A 19,227-nucleotide genomic window follows, 5' to 3' on the forward strand; every position below is an offset into this window, starting at 1 on the left:
AGGGCCAAATGTGGCCCTCCAAACCTTCATCTGGCCCTCAAGACTCTCCATAGTTCCTTTTCCAAGGTCCCACCCCTCAGCAGCCCTGTGCTCTCCTTGAGTGCTTTTGCTTGGCTGGAGGATTAAGAGATGTGGATGGGTAGAGGTATGTTGAAACATCAAAGAATGCACATACAAAGGCAAAAGGCACAGGTATTGTCCTGCCCACCTCCACCTGCCTCTGCCCACCACTGGCATGCAACCCTCCCCAGAGGTGATTCATGAGGGAGCTGTGGTTCTCAGTCTGATGTAGCCTCTGAATTGACATTCAGAATTGGTCTCATATAGAGGGAGCCATACCAGAGTGAGTCTCACAATGGATCTTGTTGGGATGGGGTGAAGATGAAGGGGGACGTTTCCTTCTGCTTCAGCACCAAATCTTGATTAAAATGCAATTAATGGGCAACCATACTAATGCAAAGAGTTAGCTCAGCAAAAAACCACAAATGCTGTGCCAGGGATTATTAGGAAAGGAATAGGAAAATGCAAGATCAGACTATTGTAAGCAATTCTCGGCACCCCAGTTCAGAAGAATTTCAAAGAGGGCTGAAAAACATACAAAAAAAAGAAAACTAAAATAAGGAGTGGATGAGATCTACTTCCTTAAGAAGGAAGTATTTCATTGCACAATTTACAACCAACCTAATGAATTTAGCACCAAAGGGAGCTGTGATGGCTACTAATGCATTTAAAAATGAATTAGATTGATAAATGCTGTGGGATCCAAGAGCAACTTAAGACACATCAAAAATCCACACGTCAGCTTGTATGAATTTTTACTTTCCTCCCATCTGAATGACAGATCCCCCTCCACAGCACAACACAGAATGTTTTTGAAACTCAGTATGCCTTATACTTCATGCAAAGCTCTCACAATTGGTTCCTTGGATCCCAGCCCTGGTGAATATATTTGTGGCTCCTATGTGTTGCAGAACCTAGTCTCAAAAGTTGAGACATCTGACTAATGTAAGTACAGAGATTGGTATCACCGAAGACCAAATTGGTGTACTAGGTTTAGTAATAGTGTCACCCATTAACTAAATTAGTTGTATTCATACTGGGTGCAAGAAAACAGAAATCACAGAACAGGGAGCTGCTAGTAAATATATAGCTGCGTTTCCTGCTGTGTTTCCTGTCTGATAGGAACAGACGTTATTAATATGAAGCAAGGGTCTGTGCTTTCATAGTGGGGGAAGACAGGAAATTCAGGAGAAAAAGAATATGAGGGATTTGTTTGTTCCTAGACTGAAATGATTCTCTTTCACTCTACCTACCTACCTACACCTACACACCCACACCCACACCCCCCCCCCTACCTCACTTACAGCAGCTTCTTTGAAAAGCTGCATTCTTCGTATTCTTATTCTGGTGACTCCTTTCTTCATGCTGAGACCTCTTTCAAAAAACATTAGAAATCAAGAGGACGTGTGTGCATGTCAGGGTTTAGGTATGCACTAATCTGGGAGAGAGCACATGGGTTTGTTTGCACACAAGTGACACAATGCAAGATGTAAATAATGAACCAGCCCTCTACAACCTGATGTTTTGAACAACAACTCCCATTACCCTGACCACTGGCCATATTGGGAGGGACTGGTGGGAACTGGGAGTCTAACAACCTGTAAAGGGCCACTGGTCCCTCCCTGCATTATTTAAAATATATAAACAACAAAGAATTTATGATAAGGTATTGGCAGAAAGGATCTCCAGCTTCATCCTTCTCACCGGAGAAGGAAATGGCTGTGGGCTGGACTAATTATGAGAAAGATTCCTGAGCCCAGTTGTACAGCAGTATGGGCCAGCATCCAGGCAGGAGCCCCATGTAGCTGTTGCTTGCCTGGACATGACTTGGCAGTGTGGTTGGGTCTACCAAGGTGCTCCACTGCTGCCATTCCATTGGTGCCACAATGCACCCAATCTTACTGGTGTGGCCTTGACAGTGTCCCTAATCAGCAGTGTCAGGAGGGTGACTCCACCCCACAACACATGTAGCTACTACAACTACAGTAGGCAGCTGGAAAGCATAACTACTGAAGAGTGGTAATGTGCACTCACTTAGTGTGTGGGGATTTCCAAGTGATAATTAAAACAGCCTTATATTGTTGCAACACATATTTCATACCAATTGGTTTCAGAATAAGCAGGTCATTAGAAAAGTGGTTCCTATGTTCTTATGCAGTTCTGCACCAAATAAGAGGACAAAATTGAGATTCTTTGTAATCTGCCTTCCCTTTGAGTGTGGAGAGGAAACCAGGTGAATATAACAGACTAAGATTTGCTGGCACTTCTTCCTGGGATTAAACACAGCAGTATTTGCCCGACAGAAAATATATCTATAACTACACATGGTGAAAATGGGGTGTTTTAGCTATATCTAGCACAAGACAGAGGGATGACCGATTAGGCAGCAGCACTTCAAAGGAGGATTGACAAGCTGTTCATGAAAAACTGAACATGTGTCTGAAATAGAGTGTTGCAATATAAAGAAAGACAAACCTTTTAAGGCTCTATTTACAGAATTGCTTTCCCCCCTAAAAGTATTATTGCATGCTACAGTCGAGAGAAGCTGACATGTGGTCCCTATTTTCTGACTTCTGGTTTAACGTGAAAAATAGCACATCATACATCTTCCTTGCAGCCGGATGCACCGTCTACATAATCTGTAACTCACCCATCTCCCTACAGGAATAATTCAAGAATCATAGGCTTTTTGTATATTACACAGGAAAAGTGGAAAGACGTGGCAGCCATTTGTGCATCCTTGCTTCACACTTGTTTACACTTGTGTGCAGGTGTGTGCCTCCAACGTAGTGCATGCGAGTTATGAATTGGCACGTGGCACTGAGATATAAACCGTTCTGATTGTTCAGGGTTTTTATGAACTGAATGATAAGGACTATGTGAAAGTGGGAAGCACAGCTCAAGCAAATTTGGCTTTACTTATGCCATGTATAGCATCTGTACTGTTGAAGAGCTAATATTAGCAACTAAACATCTGCATCTAAGCCACAGCCTTGCATCCGGTTGGATTGTTTTTCTCTTCTCCATTTTGTGTTTCAAATGTAATGTGCTGCAATGGTGCACTATACCCCTCCCAGCGTTTTCTAACTCTTCCTCTGCCGACTCAGATTATGACTCTCACTTTGCATTCTCTTTTACACTTTAGATATTTCCCCCTCAGGGTTGGCCCAGGACATGTTGCTGCCTGAGGCAAAGGATGAGATGGCACACGTAGGTACCAAAACTGACCAGACTGGTTGCTGAATCTTCCTTCAACCCGGGGAACAGGACACCACTACACTGTAGGGTAGAAAAACAGGTTGGAAGGCGTAGTGGCGAACGCAGCTGCAACATGTCATTACATTTGCCTGACCCCTCCTCTCCCAACCATCTGCTGCCTGAGGTGGTTGTCTCACTTTGCCTAATGGTAGGGCTGATTCCTGTATTACCCATTCATGTAGGGAAGTGGGAAAATATGGATACAGAGATGAAACCGACCAGCCAGTATCATGCGTCACACAATTCATACAAAATTAATACATATGCCTTTGGTCATTTCTGTTAACTTCCCTCTTCATATCTTAAAACTGTCTTTACTCTTACTGTCTACATTCTGTCAAAGCTACATCCTGAATAAGAATGTCATCTGTTTTCAAAATATTATTAGATTCTGAGAAAGTAACAACGATAACACTAATGAGATTTTATCCTAGCGGCCCTGCTTTGGAGCTTACTTCTCCCCCCCCCCCCGCCCCCTTCTAAAGCTTAGTTATGGCTCTAGATTTTTTTCAGTGATTGCATTCATGAAGGCAGCAGACAAAATACCACATCAATTTAAGTGGACAGTGCATGTCAAAAGCGTGATTTACAGCTGGCAGTTGATCATCACTCCCAATCTGTACAGAGGCTTCAGATTTCAATCTTAGAAGTCTTAACGAGGGTCCCTAATGACTAAGAGAGCATTGTTAAAAGGTTCCTCCCCTCCAAATGAAAATAAAACTGTAAAAGATAAAAGGCTTTTTTAAAAAACAAACAAAAACAAAACCTAAACCAACATGAAGAGCTGTGTGATAAGATGGAAATAATCACAGAACTCAGCATGAACTTTGAAGCACTTGAAAAGCTTGATATACAGCTAAAGCAATAATTCTGTGCTTAAATTTATATTAGAACATTAATACCTACTTAGAAGAAAATCGTGGAAATGTAAACATGATGGGCCCAATCCAGAGAAAGTAAAACAATTGTAAATCCCACCAAACTCATTTGGAATGAAGCACATAGTTAAGGCAAGCATACATTTTTTTCTGGATTATGCCTTATATGTTTCTTTGGAAATATGACCAGTTACAGGTAGGTAGCCGTGTTGGTCTGCCGTAGTTGAAACAAAACAAAACAAAATTCTTCCTTTAGCACCTTAGAGACCAACTAAGTTTGTTCCTGATATGAGCTTTCGTGTGCATGCATGCACACGAAAGCTCATACCAAGAACAAACTTAGTTGGTCTCTAAGGTGCTACTGGAAGGAATTTTTTTATTTTTTATTTTGTTTGGAAATATGTGATTACGAATTTAGAGATGGGTTGGCAGTTGGGCAAAGGGCATTCTGCAGTGGAGGGGAAAAGTAGAGTATTTTTTCAGTGTGGGACCTGCTCACTTTTGTCTCTTTTTCATTGGTTTAATCCGTATCTTACAGGAGGACTATGGCTTTGGCTGTGTTTGCACATCACACTAAGCCAAACCATGGCTTACTGTGAACATGCTGGCTCCCAAGGAGGAGATTGCAGCTGCTTTGCTCCTTCTTGCACTTTTTAGTTCAATGTGGTGCAGCAGCTTAACCAAGGTTTAAAGCTTCTCTTTAAGCACTATCTGTAGCTAAGGTTTATCCTACAGATATGTTTACTGTGGTTAACCGTGGACCATAACTATAATCCCAGGCTTCAACACTGCATCACCAGGCTGAGCTAACAAGCCCAGGGAAGAGCAGAAGGGATCTAAGGTCCTCTTCAGAAGCCAATACAGTCACAGTATGATGTACTCTGGCATATAGTGACATATGAACAAGGTCACCATCAGGACATTGGTGCAACAGAGTCTTTTATTTGTAGCTTCTGCCTAGCTCAGGTTGCAATCACTCCTGTGTTGTCCAAGCATGGTGGAAGTATTACAGCAGCGAATCAGATGCAAGGTGATGGTACAGTTGAGATTTGTAAAGCCACCTGGCCAGGAAGAAAATGTAGTCACCCAATTTATATCTCACAAAACTTGTTTGATTGCTTCCAAAATGGGAAAGGGGCAATGTTTCCATTTAGTGCAATTTTACAGAAACCCTTAACATCATTTGAGGAGCATGGCACATCCATAAAACATTTCTGTTATTACACTTTTGCCTTACTTCCCTGTGAGGAGCTCAGCTGCGATAACGTAGTAAGTTATTAGATAGTTAACAGATTGAACAGCAACAGGCAGTTTGTGCCCAGCCTGAATTTGCATAAAAATGGTTTCTTATGAAAGTGGCAATGCCATCCCCCCAACCCCTTATTCTAAGAAAGCAGGAAATATGTCTTGAAGTACAGTCATGCAGCCTGTTCCATTTTATGTTGTATCTCCTGATGCAAGTTAGATTAACGTATACTACTAAGAAAGGCCTTGAAGTTTCTGCTTATTATCAGCTTAATTAAAAATAGTAAATATTCACTTTTGTGGCTTTTTGGCACAGAAAGCATTAGTGTTAAACTACAGGGATAGTTTCATGTTGCAGTTTTAAAAGCTATTTTAGATGTGACATTTTCCCTACACCCCTGTACTCATGAGCAAACAAAACATTCATTCCAAAACACTTCTTTTTTCCTATTCAGAGATGACCTTGTTGTAGGAAAACTGTCACATATGAACTACTGATTTGTTTCAGCAATCTGTCCTCTTAAATCACTTAAAATAGATCGACTGGAAACAAGCAACTCTTAATGGGGCAATTCACATAATTCTTACCCTAGTGTTGTTCAGCTGAGGTCAAGGCGACCAATTCTTCACTGAACTGCCCTTTTAGCCTGAAATACAAGGGGCCATGTAGAATTTATAAAGCTTGAACAATAGCCCTCTTCAAAAGTAGAGGAGAAAGCGGTGGCGTGCCTGCTTGACCTGCCCCCAATGTCAATATGTGCATGCCAGCTCCACCCTTCATACATTTAGCAAATACATGAAGGGTGAGCCACTATGCACACAGCTAAAAGTACTTGGGAATCCTGTACAACTAGAGGGTGGTATTCAGTCACACAGAGCATACTACCAATGGAGGCTTCCTCCTCCAAACTTTTGCTGAATGTGTGAGAGTCAGAGGGTGGAGGGGTGGGGCAAGCAGGCAGGGTACCACCCCCCTTTCGTGTGTTGAATGAATGAAGAAGCACCCTGGAAAAGGGCTTAAATCTGTTACAGTGTTTTCATTATGTTAGTGGGAGTTCTGCTATACAGTCACCTTCCATGCACTGAGAATCTGAAGCCTTTGCCCATCCAGCCAGGAGATCTGACACTTGGAAAGGGAGGAAAACAAACTGGAAATGGCTTTTAATCCAAAATCCTTCCCAAGTTACATCAGCACTTGGGTTCTGGTGTCTGGGAGCCGAAGTCCTACCAAGCCTCCACATACTAGAACCGAGGAAGCCAAGAGAATAGGAATTGATTTGGTGATGATAACGAAGGAACCAAATATAAGGTTTCCAAGGACAGCTGCTGCTTTGCATAGTGCATTTAAAAAGCCAAAGCCTGTTGCCCTAAAAGGGAGAGAGAGAGAGAGAGAGAGAGAGAGAGAGAGAAGTTAAAACCATAGGAAAGAATAAAAGTTTTATCGGAGCAGAAAGCAGATGAGAGATAAATGGTGCATTGGTTTATATACTCTTCCTGAAAATGGCCAGAACTCAGAGGTCCAACTTTTTGCACTAAAATGATTGGTGACATATCCTTTGAACCTGAACATTTGCTTCGAGTTTTATAAAATAATAGAAGCTGGAGGGCGGTTTTTCTCAAAAAGGTCATCTGAAGATGCAGCAATGACTAGAAAATTACTGAGCAGGCCCTAATGACTACAGATCTTATGAGAAACAGGCACCATACCCTCCCACTGCAATTCAGTGACATCCCGGGATTGCAAAAGGACTATGGTATTCACTCACCTTCATGTCCCCTTAACACACCCTGTGTCAGCCGTGAGACTGATCTAAACAAAGAGAACAGGGCCAATCCAGAAGCCCCTAGACCTCAAACTTGGAGGCTTCTTACTTCATGCCTTATAAATAAGTTGGGGCAGATGCTGAAAATTCACTTCCTCGACAATTTATCTTAAAATAAGTTTATACTGCCCTCCAACTGAGCTCCCAGGATTGTTTACAAAAACAAAATAATACATAAATAAAAGATGACAAACATATTAAAATAAAAAATAAAAAAATTCATTAGAAAGCCTGGAAGAATCAAGATATACTATGTCCATAGCATTCCCCTGATCCTCCAAGCTTGTAACTATAAAAAAAGGAAAAAAAAGACAAGAAATGAGTTTAGAGCACGTCCAGTTGCCACATAATCTATATGCAGCTTTCATGCATTTTCTATATAAAGACACCTAACGTAAGGATGGGGAACCTGTGGCTCTCCAGATGTTGCTGGACTCCAACTCCCATCAGCCCCTGCCATAAAGCAGCACTCAGAAGGTTGGAGAGAACACAGAAAAGTCTTTTAAAAAAATGTTCAAAGTATTTAAGCTGCCATTTCTCCCTCAGCATTTATTTCACTGACTTGTTAGCACATTTTATTCTACCTTGGAAGCAATTCAGCGCCTTCTAATACATAATAATCATTATATATATATATATATATATATATATATATATATATATATATGAAATAATATGTCTTGTTCCTTTATTTCCAACTCAAATTATAGTTTTAAAAACCAGTCTTAAATCAGAACACACCGATGCCCTTGCTGAAGTCTCTTTCGCACCTGATTTTTTATTTTTATTTTGCAAGACTACCAGATAAAAGTAGCCTCTGGCAACTAGGTCAAAATCAGAGAGCCAAAGAGCCAGTTTACAAAACAAGGAGATGGTAATCTTTAAAAAAAAAGAAAAGAAAATATTTATGTCTTCAGGGGTCCACTTACTTAAGGGACCTGTGGAAATCCTGATGAAACGACAGCCAGATAGGACATGAGCTTTATCAGTTCAAATGTACTTATATTAGGGGCTTGAAAAACCAGTACCAAGATGATGGAATATGCTGTACCCTTGGGAAATAGCAAGGAATACGTGCTCTTTGGCAGTAATAGCAGAATATTCTCTTCTAGTTTCTTTTCTTTTCTTTTTAAAGCATATGACCCAAGAAGGTAGCATAAACTTAAAAGGAAGAGGTCCAAGTCTGTGAAATACTGCTTTAAAGGGGGGGAGGGAGAGAATGAGGCTGACCTTATATCCATTATATACATGCAGATAAGAACAGGAAAGGGAAATATACTTCAGTAGAACTTGTTTACTTGATCATTTGCACGCCTCTGAGAAAAGCTTCTCCCTGCTTGAATATGCAACACTTATGCTCCATACTTTTATTCTCCAAGGAGGCATTGCCTCCAACTGCTACTCAGTTTGGTCTCTATTGGCCAGTAGTGGATCACAGCATGGGACATCGGCAAGGTGCAAATGTGTCCATAGGAATCTGCCCTATACCAGGTGAAGGTACGTTTCCGGGACGTTTCCGAACACAATTCAAAGTGTTGGTGCTGACCTTTAAAGCCCTAAACGGCCTCGGCCCAGTATCCCTGAAGGAGTGTCTCCACCCCCATCATTCAGCCTGGACACTGAGATCCAGCACTGAGGGCCTTCTGGCAGTTCCCTCATTGTGAGAAGTGAGGTTACAGGGACCAGACAGAGGGCCTTCTCGGTAGTGGCGCCCGCCCTGTGGAACGCCCTTCCATCAGAGATCAAGGAAATAAACAACTATCTGACATTTAGAAGACATCTCTAAGGCAGCCCTGTTTGGGGAAGTTTTTAATGACTGATGTTTTAATGTATTTTTAATCTTTTGTTGGAAGCTGCCCAGAGTGGCTGGGGAAACCCAGTCAGATGGGCGGGGTATGAATGAATGAATGAATGAATGAATGAATGAATGAATATTTCCCTATCTAGCCCAGTTTTGTCTACTCTGACTGGCAGGGGCTCTCCAGGATCTCAAGGAGAGGCTCTTTTCTAATCTCTGAACAACTGAATGAAAGATGCAGAAATTTGATAGTGTGCAGCACTTGATGTTTTTGGGATTGGCCAAGTTACTTAATATGAAGTTAATAAAATAGGTTTCCCTTGTATTTTAAAGCCTTTAAAAGCTTTACCTGCTGAGATTATCTGACACCAGCTACTGCAGAGTGCAAGTTCAAGGCAGCACATTTTTTTGGGGGGGGGAATCAGGATTATATTACATATAAGTCTTCCCTGAGATCATATCTGAAGCAAAATACACTGCAGTAGCCTACAAATAAAGACAGCCAAGAAAGATTAGGAGAGCCGTAGACAGATAAGCAGGGTAAAATTCCACACTCTGTCTGACCAGAAAGAGAATATAATAAAAATTGAAAACAAAAAACAAATAAACAAACAAACAAGGGTGTGATATGATTCTTTAGTACTTCTAGTCTGAAACCACAGATGTGGAACAGAAGAAAATATGGCAATGTGTCAGCCTAGAATTTCAAAAGACTTCCCAAGACAACAGGAGGTGAGATGTAGAGTAAATGGAGGAAATAAATATTTTTTTTTTATTAGATAACTAGCAAGACTGACGACGTTTTATATGTGTTTGGTGAAAAACTACAGCCAGGCAGAGCTTCTGGAATGCATTATTACAGCTTGCTTCATAGAGAAACAGGATCTGAGCGTTGCCTAAGCCATAAAAAGAGGCTAAAGTAAGGTTACCAGATGTCCCCGTTTCCCAGGGACAGTCCCCGGATTTACAAATCAGTCCCCATACAAAATCCATTGAAGTTGAAAAGTGTCCCCAGATTCATTGGGAAAAAATCTGGTAACCTTAGGCTAAAGAATACAGGAGTGTCATCAGTTTTGCCTTTGGATAACATTATATGCCATGAGTGGATAATATGATTGGAAACTGAATTGGACACTCTTGTATTCCATTTCCACAAGGTGGCAGTAAAAACTCACACTTCAAAATTATGACATTATAGGTTAGTTTAAAGACAGGGTTTATCATAGCCCATAAATAAATTTACAACAAAGAAAGGAGAATTTTTGTGGGGGTTTTTTTTTTTAAAGAAGGTATTACAGTGGGAGTGGGGAAACCAGATGTTGATCTACGGACTCCCATCAGCCCCAAACCAGCAAAGCCAATGGTCTGAAATGATGGGAATTCTAGTCCAGCAACATCTGGAGGGCCACAGTACTAAGAGAAGACTCTACTGAACAGCTAATAAACTTGTTCCCTCCCTAAATCAAACAGAAAAAGGGTGGTGGTTGGGCCTACACCAACGATGAAGGTGTATCCCAGGGTTTCCAGCTGGTTTTAGACTACAAATTTCCCATCATCCCTAGGGACCCTACCTACCAGGACCAATGGTTATGGAAATTATAGTCCAAAAACAGCTGGAGACCCAAGTTTGGGAAACCCTGGTGTATCCTAACACAAAATGAAGTGCAAAAACCCAATGCAAGTAGACAAATATATTCAATTACTGTATTTAGCTTATTAAATGGTTGTAATAAAACACAAGCAAAATGCAGTATTTTTTTAAGTGCCAAGAGTCCATCAATTTATTCTCAAGACACAATAAATGCCATGCACCCACCAAATGGAGCCTGAAATAGCCAGAAGAAACATGAAATAAATGCATCTGCTTGCTTCAATTCCCATTCTTGGACGTTTTGTGTTTATCATATGAAAAACCATTTATGTATCATGGTTTATATCTGCAAGGGTCTATGACTTGCATCTGCAAGATAGCTCAAAATAGTTCACTTAAGGGCTGACCCAAACTTCTGCTTGTTCCGCTGCTTTCCCCCATGAAAATCTGACCGTTACCGCTTAATCAGAGCAAACATCAATTGGGTTTGCTTTAGCTTGACATTTGTCCCGATGAAATGCTAAAGAGCAGGTTTTCCTGTGGAAAGTGGCAGGACCAGCAGAAAACCGCTTGGACCCATGCCTAGGAAGCATGGGACAAGTAGAGAACATCTCAGGCCAGTCCTTTCTAGGCATGGGACACACAGAACATGGATAAGTCCCTATTCTGTTTGTTTCATGAGCATGGCAAGTGAGCCTTAGATGTGAATGGGTTGCAAACAACTCACTTTTGGAAATATAAGACAATGGGCCAAGAAATAGACTGACTATGGTTTTTCAAAAAGGTTATGAGTTGAATGAGATACCAGTTAAGAGTTGCATGGCATGCTCCTACAGTAGCCTACCAGACCTGCCTAGTAATAGTTTCCTTCCCCATGCCTTGCTAGTGGTGAGTTGCGGGGGTCAGTGGATACTGGTCTGCAGGCAAACAGGTCACTGCCTCACCAACTTCAGTCTGCCTACCTTCTTACAACCAGTGCAGAAGGTAACCATGGCTACCAGCATCCTCCTCCTTAGCTTCAACTCTGCCCTTGTAGAGCTCAGATGGGCAGAAACCTAGAATGAGTTGACTCTGACTGTCATTGGTTCTGGCTCTACAAGCTGTTGGCCTGTCTTCCACCCTGCTAGTCCCAATGGGCACCAGCCAGCACCAATTGTGGGAAAACAACGAATGAGTGCTGAGAATAAAATGACTTCTCATGTTGAAAATTGGCATATATTATTGTCTCTGATGAAGAGTTACTGCTTAAAACATATTAGGCACCACATTTACCGAAGGGTTTGTTTGTTTTTCAAATGAATCAGTCTTCAGCACCTTGAGGTTTTCTTCTCCTATTTTGATGTTGAACTGTGTGAACATTTTTCTTAAATGAGAACTGCAAGGGCAATAGGGAGAGGAGAGGGGCTTAAGTGCTCCCAACTCTTTGATTGTGGCCATTATGTTCATAAATTCTAAAAAGGGGAAAGGCTCCCTTCTAAAGAGGGTTTATTTTAATACTACATTAAAGCTTGGTAGTGGGACACTTTGAGGAAGTTTTATAAAAACAAAGTGCTACGAAAGCAAAGTGCTTTTGATTTATAAATAACCACAGCACTACTAATCTGAAAGCAAAAGGTCGAAGTTTATCTGCTGCTGACTGTAACAATAGCTGTACTGGGGTTAATCCAAATTGTCTGTGCAGCTTAGTACATTGCCTGACAGTGGTCAATGTCAGAGGAAAGGCTTAGGAAATATACTGTTCACTCTAAGTCCGGATAATTTATGAATACGTCAAATAGCCCTGGTCCCAAATGCACACCATCAGGGGACCCAAGTACTTACTTGCCCCCATTATGAAAACTGCCTATTTATTCCTACCTTTTTGTCTCCTTTAAAGACAAGCAAACCATTAATAAGAGGTTCTGCTCTTTTAATCTGTGGCTAACATGTTTCTGAATTATGATTTAGAATGCTTTAGAAAGCCAAGTATTTAAGAATATACCTCCTGTCTGAAGGATAAAGCTCCACAGTGATGACATCAAGGGAGTTCCACGCCGAGATGGTGAGGCCGTTGTACAGGCACAGCATGCCTATCATCATGGATTCACTTGTACCAAACCACAGGAAAAAGCAGCTAATTCCAGAAAGAATCATAGAACCACCTGCATTCAAGGGGAAAGGAAAGAATCACTATTGATTTTGTCATGAGCCTTTCAAAGAAATGCCATATGGCTGTCATGACTCCAAATCACAAACAGTATCCTGGATATCAACGCAAAGTGTTGAGGCAGGTTGTGAGAGCCAGAAGTACAACCTGTATATAGGCCAATAGCCCATGACATCAAGTCTGAACCCAACAGGTAGGAACCTCTGAAAGGCAAAGACCCCTAAATTAGCAATCCCTGAGCTAGATTCCCAAGGGTCCTGCACTCTTGTCACCAAGGTTCTTGCAGCCCCCAAAACATTGCTAATCGGTGCACCCCTCCCTGGCAGAAACTAACAGAGAGGTTACAGAATGCTAGGCTCCAGGCCAGAGGGCTACCTTAACTGCCTTGGAGGGGCAGTTGGTTCAGGGAGGTTATAAGGGCCCAGTTGGACCTAGGAACCTCAAGGGAACAGGTTCTGCATCTTGAGAATGCTCTGCCTAGTCTGGAATGCTAAAGATTTGAGTACTAGTGACAAAGAGCAATTAGTTCGCCTATAGAAGTGATTTTAGAACCAATCTACCGTATATATTATATATTTGTGTTGTAACCACGCTGAGATCTATGGGTTTAGGGCAGTATACAAATTTAATAAATACCAGTAATAATACATAAATAATATATTAGATGCCAGACACCTCTGCAATAATCTCCTGGCTATTTAAAAAGGAAAGGGAGGAGGAGCCTGTGAGTTTGATCAAAGGAAAAGCAAGAAGGCTGCTGAATCATTTCCTCTTGCCATTTTTCCCAGTCAATCACCCCTGAGCTGCTTTCCCACTCACAGGAAAATGAAATAGAAATATCCAAATCTTTCAGCATGCAAGTGAAAAAGCAGCTTTTTTGGAATTGGCTAGTGTGGGCTGTGGGTTGCTATTGAATAGGAAAGAAAGAAGAGAAAGACTATATCTAGCTACCTGGAAATGAATCCCACTGAACTCAATGGGATTTACTTCTGAATATACATATATAGGCTTGCACTGTCCATAGGACCATTCCCTGGCTCAAGCACACAACCTTCTGCAATTACAAACCAACAAAGCCATTGGCTTGTCCAATTTTAATCTGGACTTGTAAATATAATTAGCTAGACTTCTTTCTGTTTCTCTGCAGAGTTCATCAGCAGAGGATAGGGAAGAGTCACTCCCAACATCTGTGCTATTGCTGCTTGATTGGAAAGAGTCATGCATGTTCCAAGTCTAAAGATCTTTGAGCCTGTGTGCCCCAGTGAGGATGCCAGATTGGTGGCAGTGCTTCTGTCAGTGCAAGGGCACAGCCCCAACCTTACCCACCACCCCAGTTCCCACTACACATGAAACTTCCAGGAGATTATGTTCAAATATTTTTGAAGGGTATTCCAAGCATACCAATTAAAGATTTTTGAGGAAACAGTTATCCCTCCCCTCACAGGAAACTCTTAAAAGTAGGGTTGTGCAGGATAATATTTTTTAAATCCTATTTTCATGCAAAGTTCATACCTAACATTGTTAAACGCCCAATTCTGTCCATCAGAAGAGCGGAGACGATATTCCCTGGTAGTACAGCTAAAGTCCCCAGGAAATTAACAAAGTAAATCCAATAGGCACTGTAATCATCGTCAAAGGATATTTGACACCCTGTCTTGTTGTGAATGAATGTGCAGTTTATAAATTCACTGCCAGGATATTTATATGGTTCAAGATCTATGGAAATGAAGAAAATGAACAATATCAGGAATTCACGATCAGTTCATATTAGGAATTCATCTGTTTTAAAACATTTCAAATACTGTTAGAAAAAAAACAAAACAAAATTTTGTAAGTGGGATAATGGACTTTCCCCCGATAATGAATTAGATGTAATTGTCAATACTATATGCTTCCAGGACAGTCATATGCAGAACCTAGTGGCAGATAAGTGTGATCTTCATATGAGGGAGTAAGTCCATAAACTCAATGGAACTTACTTCTGAGTAGATCTATATAGGACTGCACTGCAACATTATTCACACCCATTATTCACAAGTCACACCCGATGCCTTATTCAATGTAGGACAGCACATTCCCAAAATTAAAAATAAATAAATCTGTTGTTTCTGCTTCCCCGCCATGCCCAACATTTGGCCAGCTAGAAGCCAGATATGCAATGCCACAAATTCTTTACTGCCTCACTGACCAGTACTGAATCATGTTAACTCTTTAGTTCTCTGCAAAAGTTCTGGCAAACCAAGGTTTTAATATTTTCATGGTCCCAATGGTTTCTCAACCACCCACAGCTGCTATTTACATTAGAAGAAAGGTAAAGGTAAAGGGACCCCTGACCATTAGGTCCAGTCGTGGACGACTCTGGGGTTGTGGCACTCATCTCGCTTTACTGGCTGAGGGAGCCGGTGCACAGCTTCTGGGTCATGTGGGCAGCATGACTAATCCGCTTCTGGCGAACCAGAGCAGCTCACGGAAATGCCATTTACCTTTCCGCCGGAGTGGTACCTATTTATCTACTTGCACTTTGACGTGCTTTGAAACTGCTAGGTTGGCAGGAGCAGGGACCAAACAACGGGAGCCCACCCCGTCACGGGGATTCGAACTGCCAATCTTCTTATCGGCAAGCCCTAGGCTCTGTGGTTTAACTCACAGTGCCACCCGCATCCCTTCATTAGAAGAAAGGTATGTGCTAATTATATTGATGTCCAGTTTGGGCCTCAAAGTGCCCTGCCTTCAAGAGGTCAAATGGAGGGGATCCCAGAGAGGGCTTTTTCAGGGACAGGCCCCTGCTTACGTAATCCCCAAGCAGGTTGGATAAAGTACCAATCCTGTTACTATTTAGATGACAGGTTAATACCTTTTTATCATCTAAGGCTTTGGATGAGTAACTGGTGGCTGGTCTTTCTGATTGTAGATACCTTTCTTGCTGCTGTTAATCTGTTTTTTAATTATATTTTTGTTTTTTTAAAGGAATCATTAGTGTAAATTGCTTTGGAAAAGAAATGTGATATATAGACATTTTAAATCAAATCAAATCTTCTTGTGCATCAGGAGAAACCTGGGCTGGGGATTCTAGAAGTGGGGGGTTCTACCTCATAGAAGCCCCAAGTTCCTATTACTTGCAATGCACCTTCTGAAAGGAAGGAGCTCCCCAATAACCCAAAGGCACAGATGTCAGAATGTGCAGAGTGGCTTACACATTACACAAATAAATGACCAAATACATGGAAGATAGATAGCTACACATTGCCCATTTGAAATCATGAATGTTCTCTCCCACTATTGACTCAAATATGTCAGTGATTTGTAGCCTAATATATCTCTGAGCCTGTCTGAATTTTGGCAAAGGGCTTTGACCATAAGCATAGAAATCTGACCTGACCTGACCCAACCTGACCTCAGCTGCAAAGGTTTTACCCTTTCCCCATGATTCAATAAGCAGAGAGCCTCAGTAACACACATTCATCCTTGACAGAAACTGCTTCATGACAGAGGGACTAAGGGTTAGTTGGCTGGGTTCTTTCCTTCATTTTAAACACCAGGTGCAGCTAAACCTCCCCTAGCTTCCTCACTGAAATGGACATGGAAGCTTGGCCATAACATGGATGACATGGAAGAGTTTAAAAGCCCAGATATTAATTCAACATAAAACAGTTAGTAGAACACAGGGAAAGTGTTTTCTTTAAACTTGTCTTGTATTTCATTGCAATCATCTATAACTGCTATACTCCTGGAAAGAAATGCTTGAGAAAATGGAACCCCTATGGATTTGGACAGCAAACAATGAGCTTCCTTCCTGCAAAGCATACCTGTGTTGAAGAAAATGCTCCTCACAAAAGTGCAGTTCCTGAAATACGTATTCAGCGTAGTAACATCTTCAAAATAACAGGTACTAAAGAGAGTATCTTGAAATGTAACCGCTTTGAATTTCATCATTGTGAACCTGAGCAACAGAAGTTATTATTACAGTCAGATTTTTATGGTTATCATGAACAACCTGGTTTAGCTGGCCAGTCGAAGCCATTTCCTGGAATGTGGCCACTGTTGGATGCTGACTGCTTCTAGGAGCCACAGGTGAGAGCTTAGTGCAGGGTAGGGACCAAAGGTGGACAAACTACCCCAGAAGGAGCACAATGTGTCCTTCACCAGAGGTATTACCCCTCCCCTAACATCTCATACAACCCTAAGGAATAAATCCTACTCAAATATGGAGTGGAGTCCCTAAGACAGTTGGATGGCAACTTGTATGCCTCCTTCTAGCAACTCCTGCAGCCAAACTGGTGCCAAATGTATTGCTCTGCTTTCCTTTGGACCACATCAGTGAGGCTGACATGGTGGTCTTGTGGTCTGGGCAGCCCAGGACCTCCATACGCACTGCCCAGGCTCGCACCCCAGGGTTCACTTCAGTGCTGCTGATGCAGCAGTTTGGCTTCACCTGAGAGGCGTACTCCATTGTTTCTCAAGACAGATGGATGCCAATAATTCATCACTCTATTCAAATGTTGCATGCTAATAATTCAAACTATGGAAGTAGTATCTTCAAAGTCAGCATGGTCAAAGGAACCATATTTGGAGGGCTGTGAATGTGCCAGACATGTAATTTATCTCACATGAAACATCCCTCTTCCCTTTCCTGGTTTGCATAACCATAGTTTGCTGTGACCATTTGAATTGGTCAAACTATGGTTGGAACTAACCAGAAATTGCCTCCAATCCATGATTTGAAAGCGTTGTTTGAAAATCATAGTCTGGAGGCATACCTGGTTAGCACTAAAAATAGTCCACCTTATTTAGATATCGGAGTAACCTTCAGTTATCATTAACCAGAAAAGGGGCAGAAGAGAAGCTGTGGCAGGTCACCCATCCTCCAAACTATAGTTTGGAGAATTGTAACATGACAACTGCAAGTGTAATTCTTAAAACACAAACCTCCAAAAGGAGACAGTGAAACAGATATCTAGCTTAGCCTACCTATGCAGTGTTGCAATGAGTGTAACATTTGATAATGGAGGAAAGGTAGCCCTAGGTTTCTTAGATAAAAGATAATAAACTAAATACATCTAAATAAGAGTGAATAGTAGTGTTCAGATCCAAACCCAGCAATGACCTGAGGTAGCCAAGGATATGTCACTGTTTCACAGGTTTTGAACTCCACTTCTTTTACATGAACTAATTCCCACATACAGAGCTATTAGTCAATCTCTATGCAATACCAAGAAAAGGTATCTCTGCAAATTCAATAATTATGACAATAAGCCTCCCATACCAACAACTATTAAGGATGAAGACTGATTGTAGCAGGATGGGGAGGAGTCTGGATATCAATGCACACTGCAATTTCTTTATTTCATAAAGCAAATTCTGATTTAATTTATTTCTCTCAACCTGTCATTGATGAAAGTTCCATTGTAGTGGATCTGATTTTCCAAAGTAAAGTTGAAGTCAAAGTCTTTTATTATCTCATTTCCAAAACTCTTCCTTCTAGAAGCATACTCATCTGCTTGTAGATGCTTAATCACATCTGGAAACCAGACTGATAATCCATAGTATCTGTGAAAAGCAATAGATACAATTTCAACGAATCTAGTGTCAAAGTGGTACAGAAGAATTAGATTTATTAAAACTTTGCTGAAATACACAATGCACTAGTGTTTTGTTGAATATACACTGATATACAAGTGGTGTTTTAAAATAAACTGGTTGCATTTGGAAATAATAACTGCCATATAGTGCTGAGAAGCCAAACTATTCCTTGAGCTTGCACATTTTCCCCAACATGGTCACAAGGAAATCTGAAGCTCATTTTCTATTTTAAAATTAACCAATTAGAATAAGATACATTATTGGACTATTGATCCAAACTCCCAAAATGTATTTTATATAGTTAACTTTTTACCTTTATCCTCTGTATACTGCATTTTGTTTTATTGCCATGGCTGGTGGCTGATGCAAATAAAGATGCATTCATTAGTTAACAATAGTTTAGCAGGTTGTCCAAACCATAAACTGTGGTTAGTCTTAACTCTGGTTAGTGAAAACAAAGCAACTTCATCAAATATGTTTTGAAGTTGCCTTGTTTCTACTAACCAGAGGTAAGATTAGCTGCAGTTTCTTCTGGTATGGATGTCACAACAAAATTCAGCTAAGCAAAAATAAAAGCAAATGCTTCTGTATTCTGTTTCATGGCTGTGCCCCCCCCCCAAAAGGAAGAACCATATGAGCCCAGTGCAGCCTAGGTTTCATTCTTGTAACACTAAACCATGGTTTAATGCTACATCCAAAACAATACATTTTGTGTTAATGTGTTTTTTTATATTGGAGGAAATGCTCTCTTTGTTATCTGTAATTCTTTCTATGTTCTGGAGTTACTTTATACAACACCAAATTTAGTGTGTTTTAGTGTGAGGAATCGGCAGAAAGACTTCATATGT

At 41.1% G+C, this 19,227-nt stretch overlaps 1 protein-coding gene across 1 annotated transcript in view; it reads right to left on the bottom strand.

Moving 5' to 3' along the window:
- Positions 1-5,309: 5,309 nt before the first annotated feature.
- Positions 5,310-19,227, bottom strand: part of SV2C (synaptic vesicle glycoprotein 2C) — a 55,693-nt gene continuing 41,775 nt past the window's right edge. Inside the window, exons 8-12 of the mRNA XM_033164278.1 lie at positions 18,182-18,346; positions 16,606-16,739; positions 14,312-14,515; positions 12,635-12,794; positions 5,310-6,808 (exon numbers count right to left, since the gene is read on the bottom strand). Coding sequence (XP_033020169.1) covers positions 6,625-6,808; positions 12,635-12,794; positions 14,312-14,515; positions 16,606-16,739; positions 18,182-18,346 — 847 coding nt within the window. The 3' untranslated portion in view covers positions 5,310-6,624. The remainder of the gene's footprint in view (positions 6,809-12,634; positions 12,795-14,311; positions 14,516-16,605; positions 16,740-18,181; positions 18,347-19,227) is intronic.

The sequence above is a fragment of the Lacerta agilis genome, chromosome 11, assembly GCF_009819535.1.
Source record: "Lacerta agilis isolate rLacAgi1 chromosome 11, rLacAgi1.pri, whole genome shotgun sequence".
Classification (NCBI taxonomy): domain Eukaryota; kingdom Metazoa; phylum Chordata; class Lepidosauria; order Squamata; family Lacertidae; genus Lacerta; species Lacerta agilis.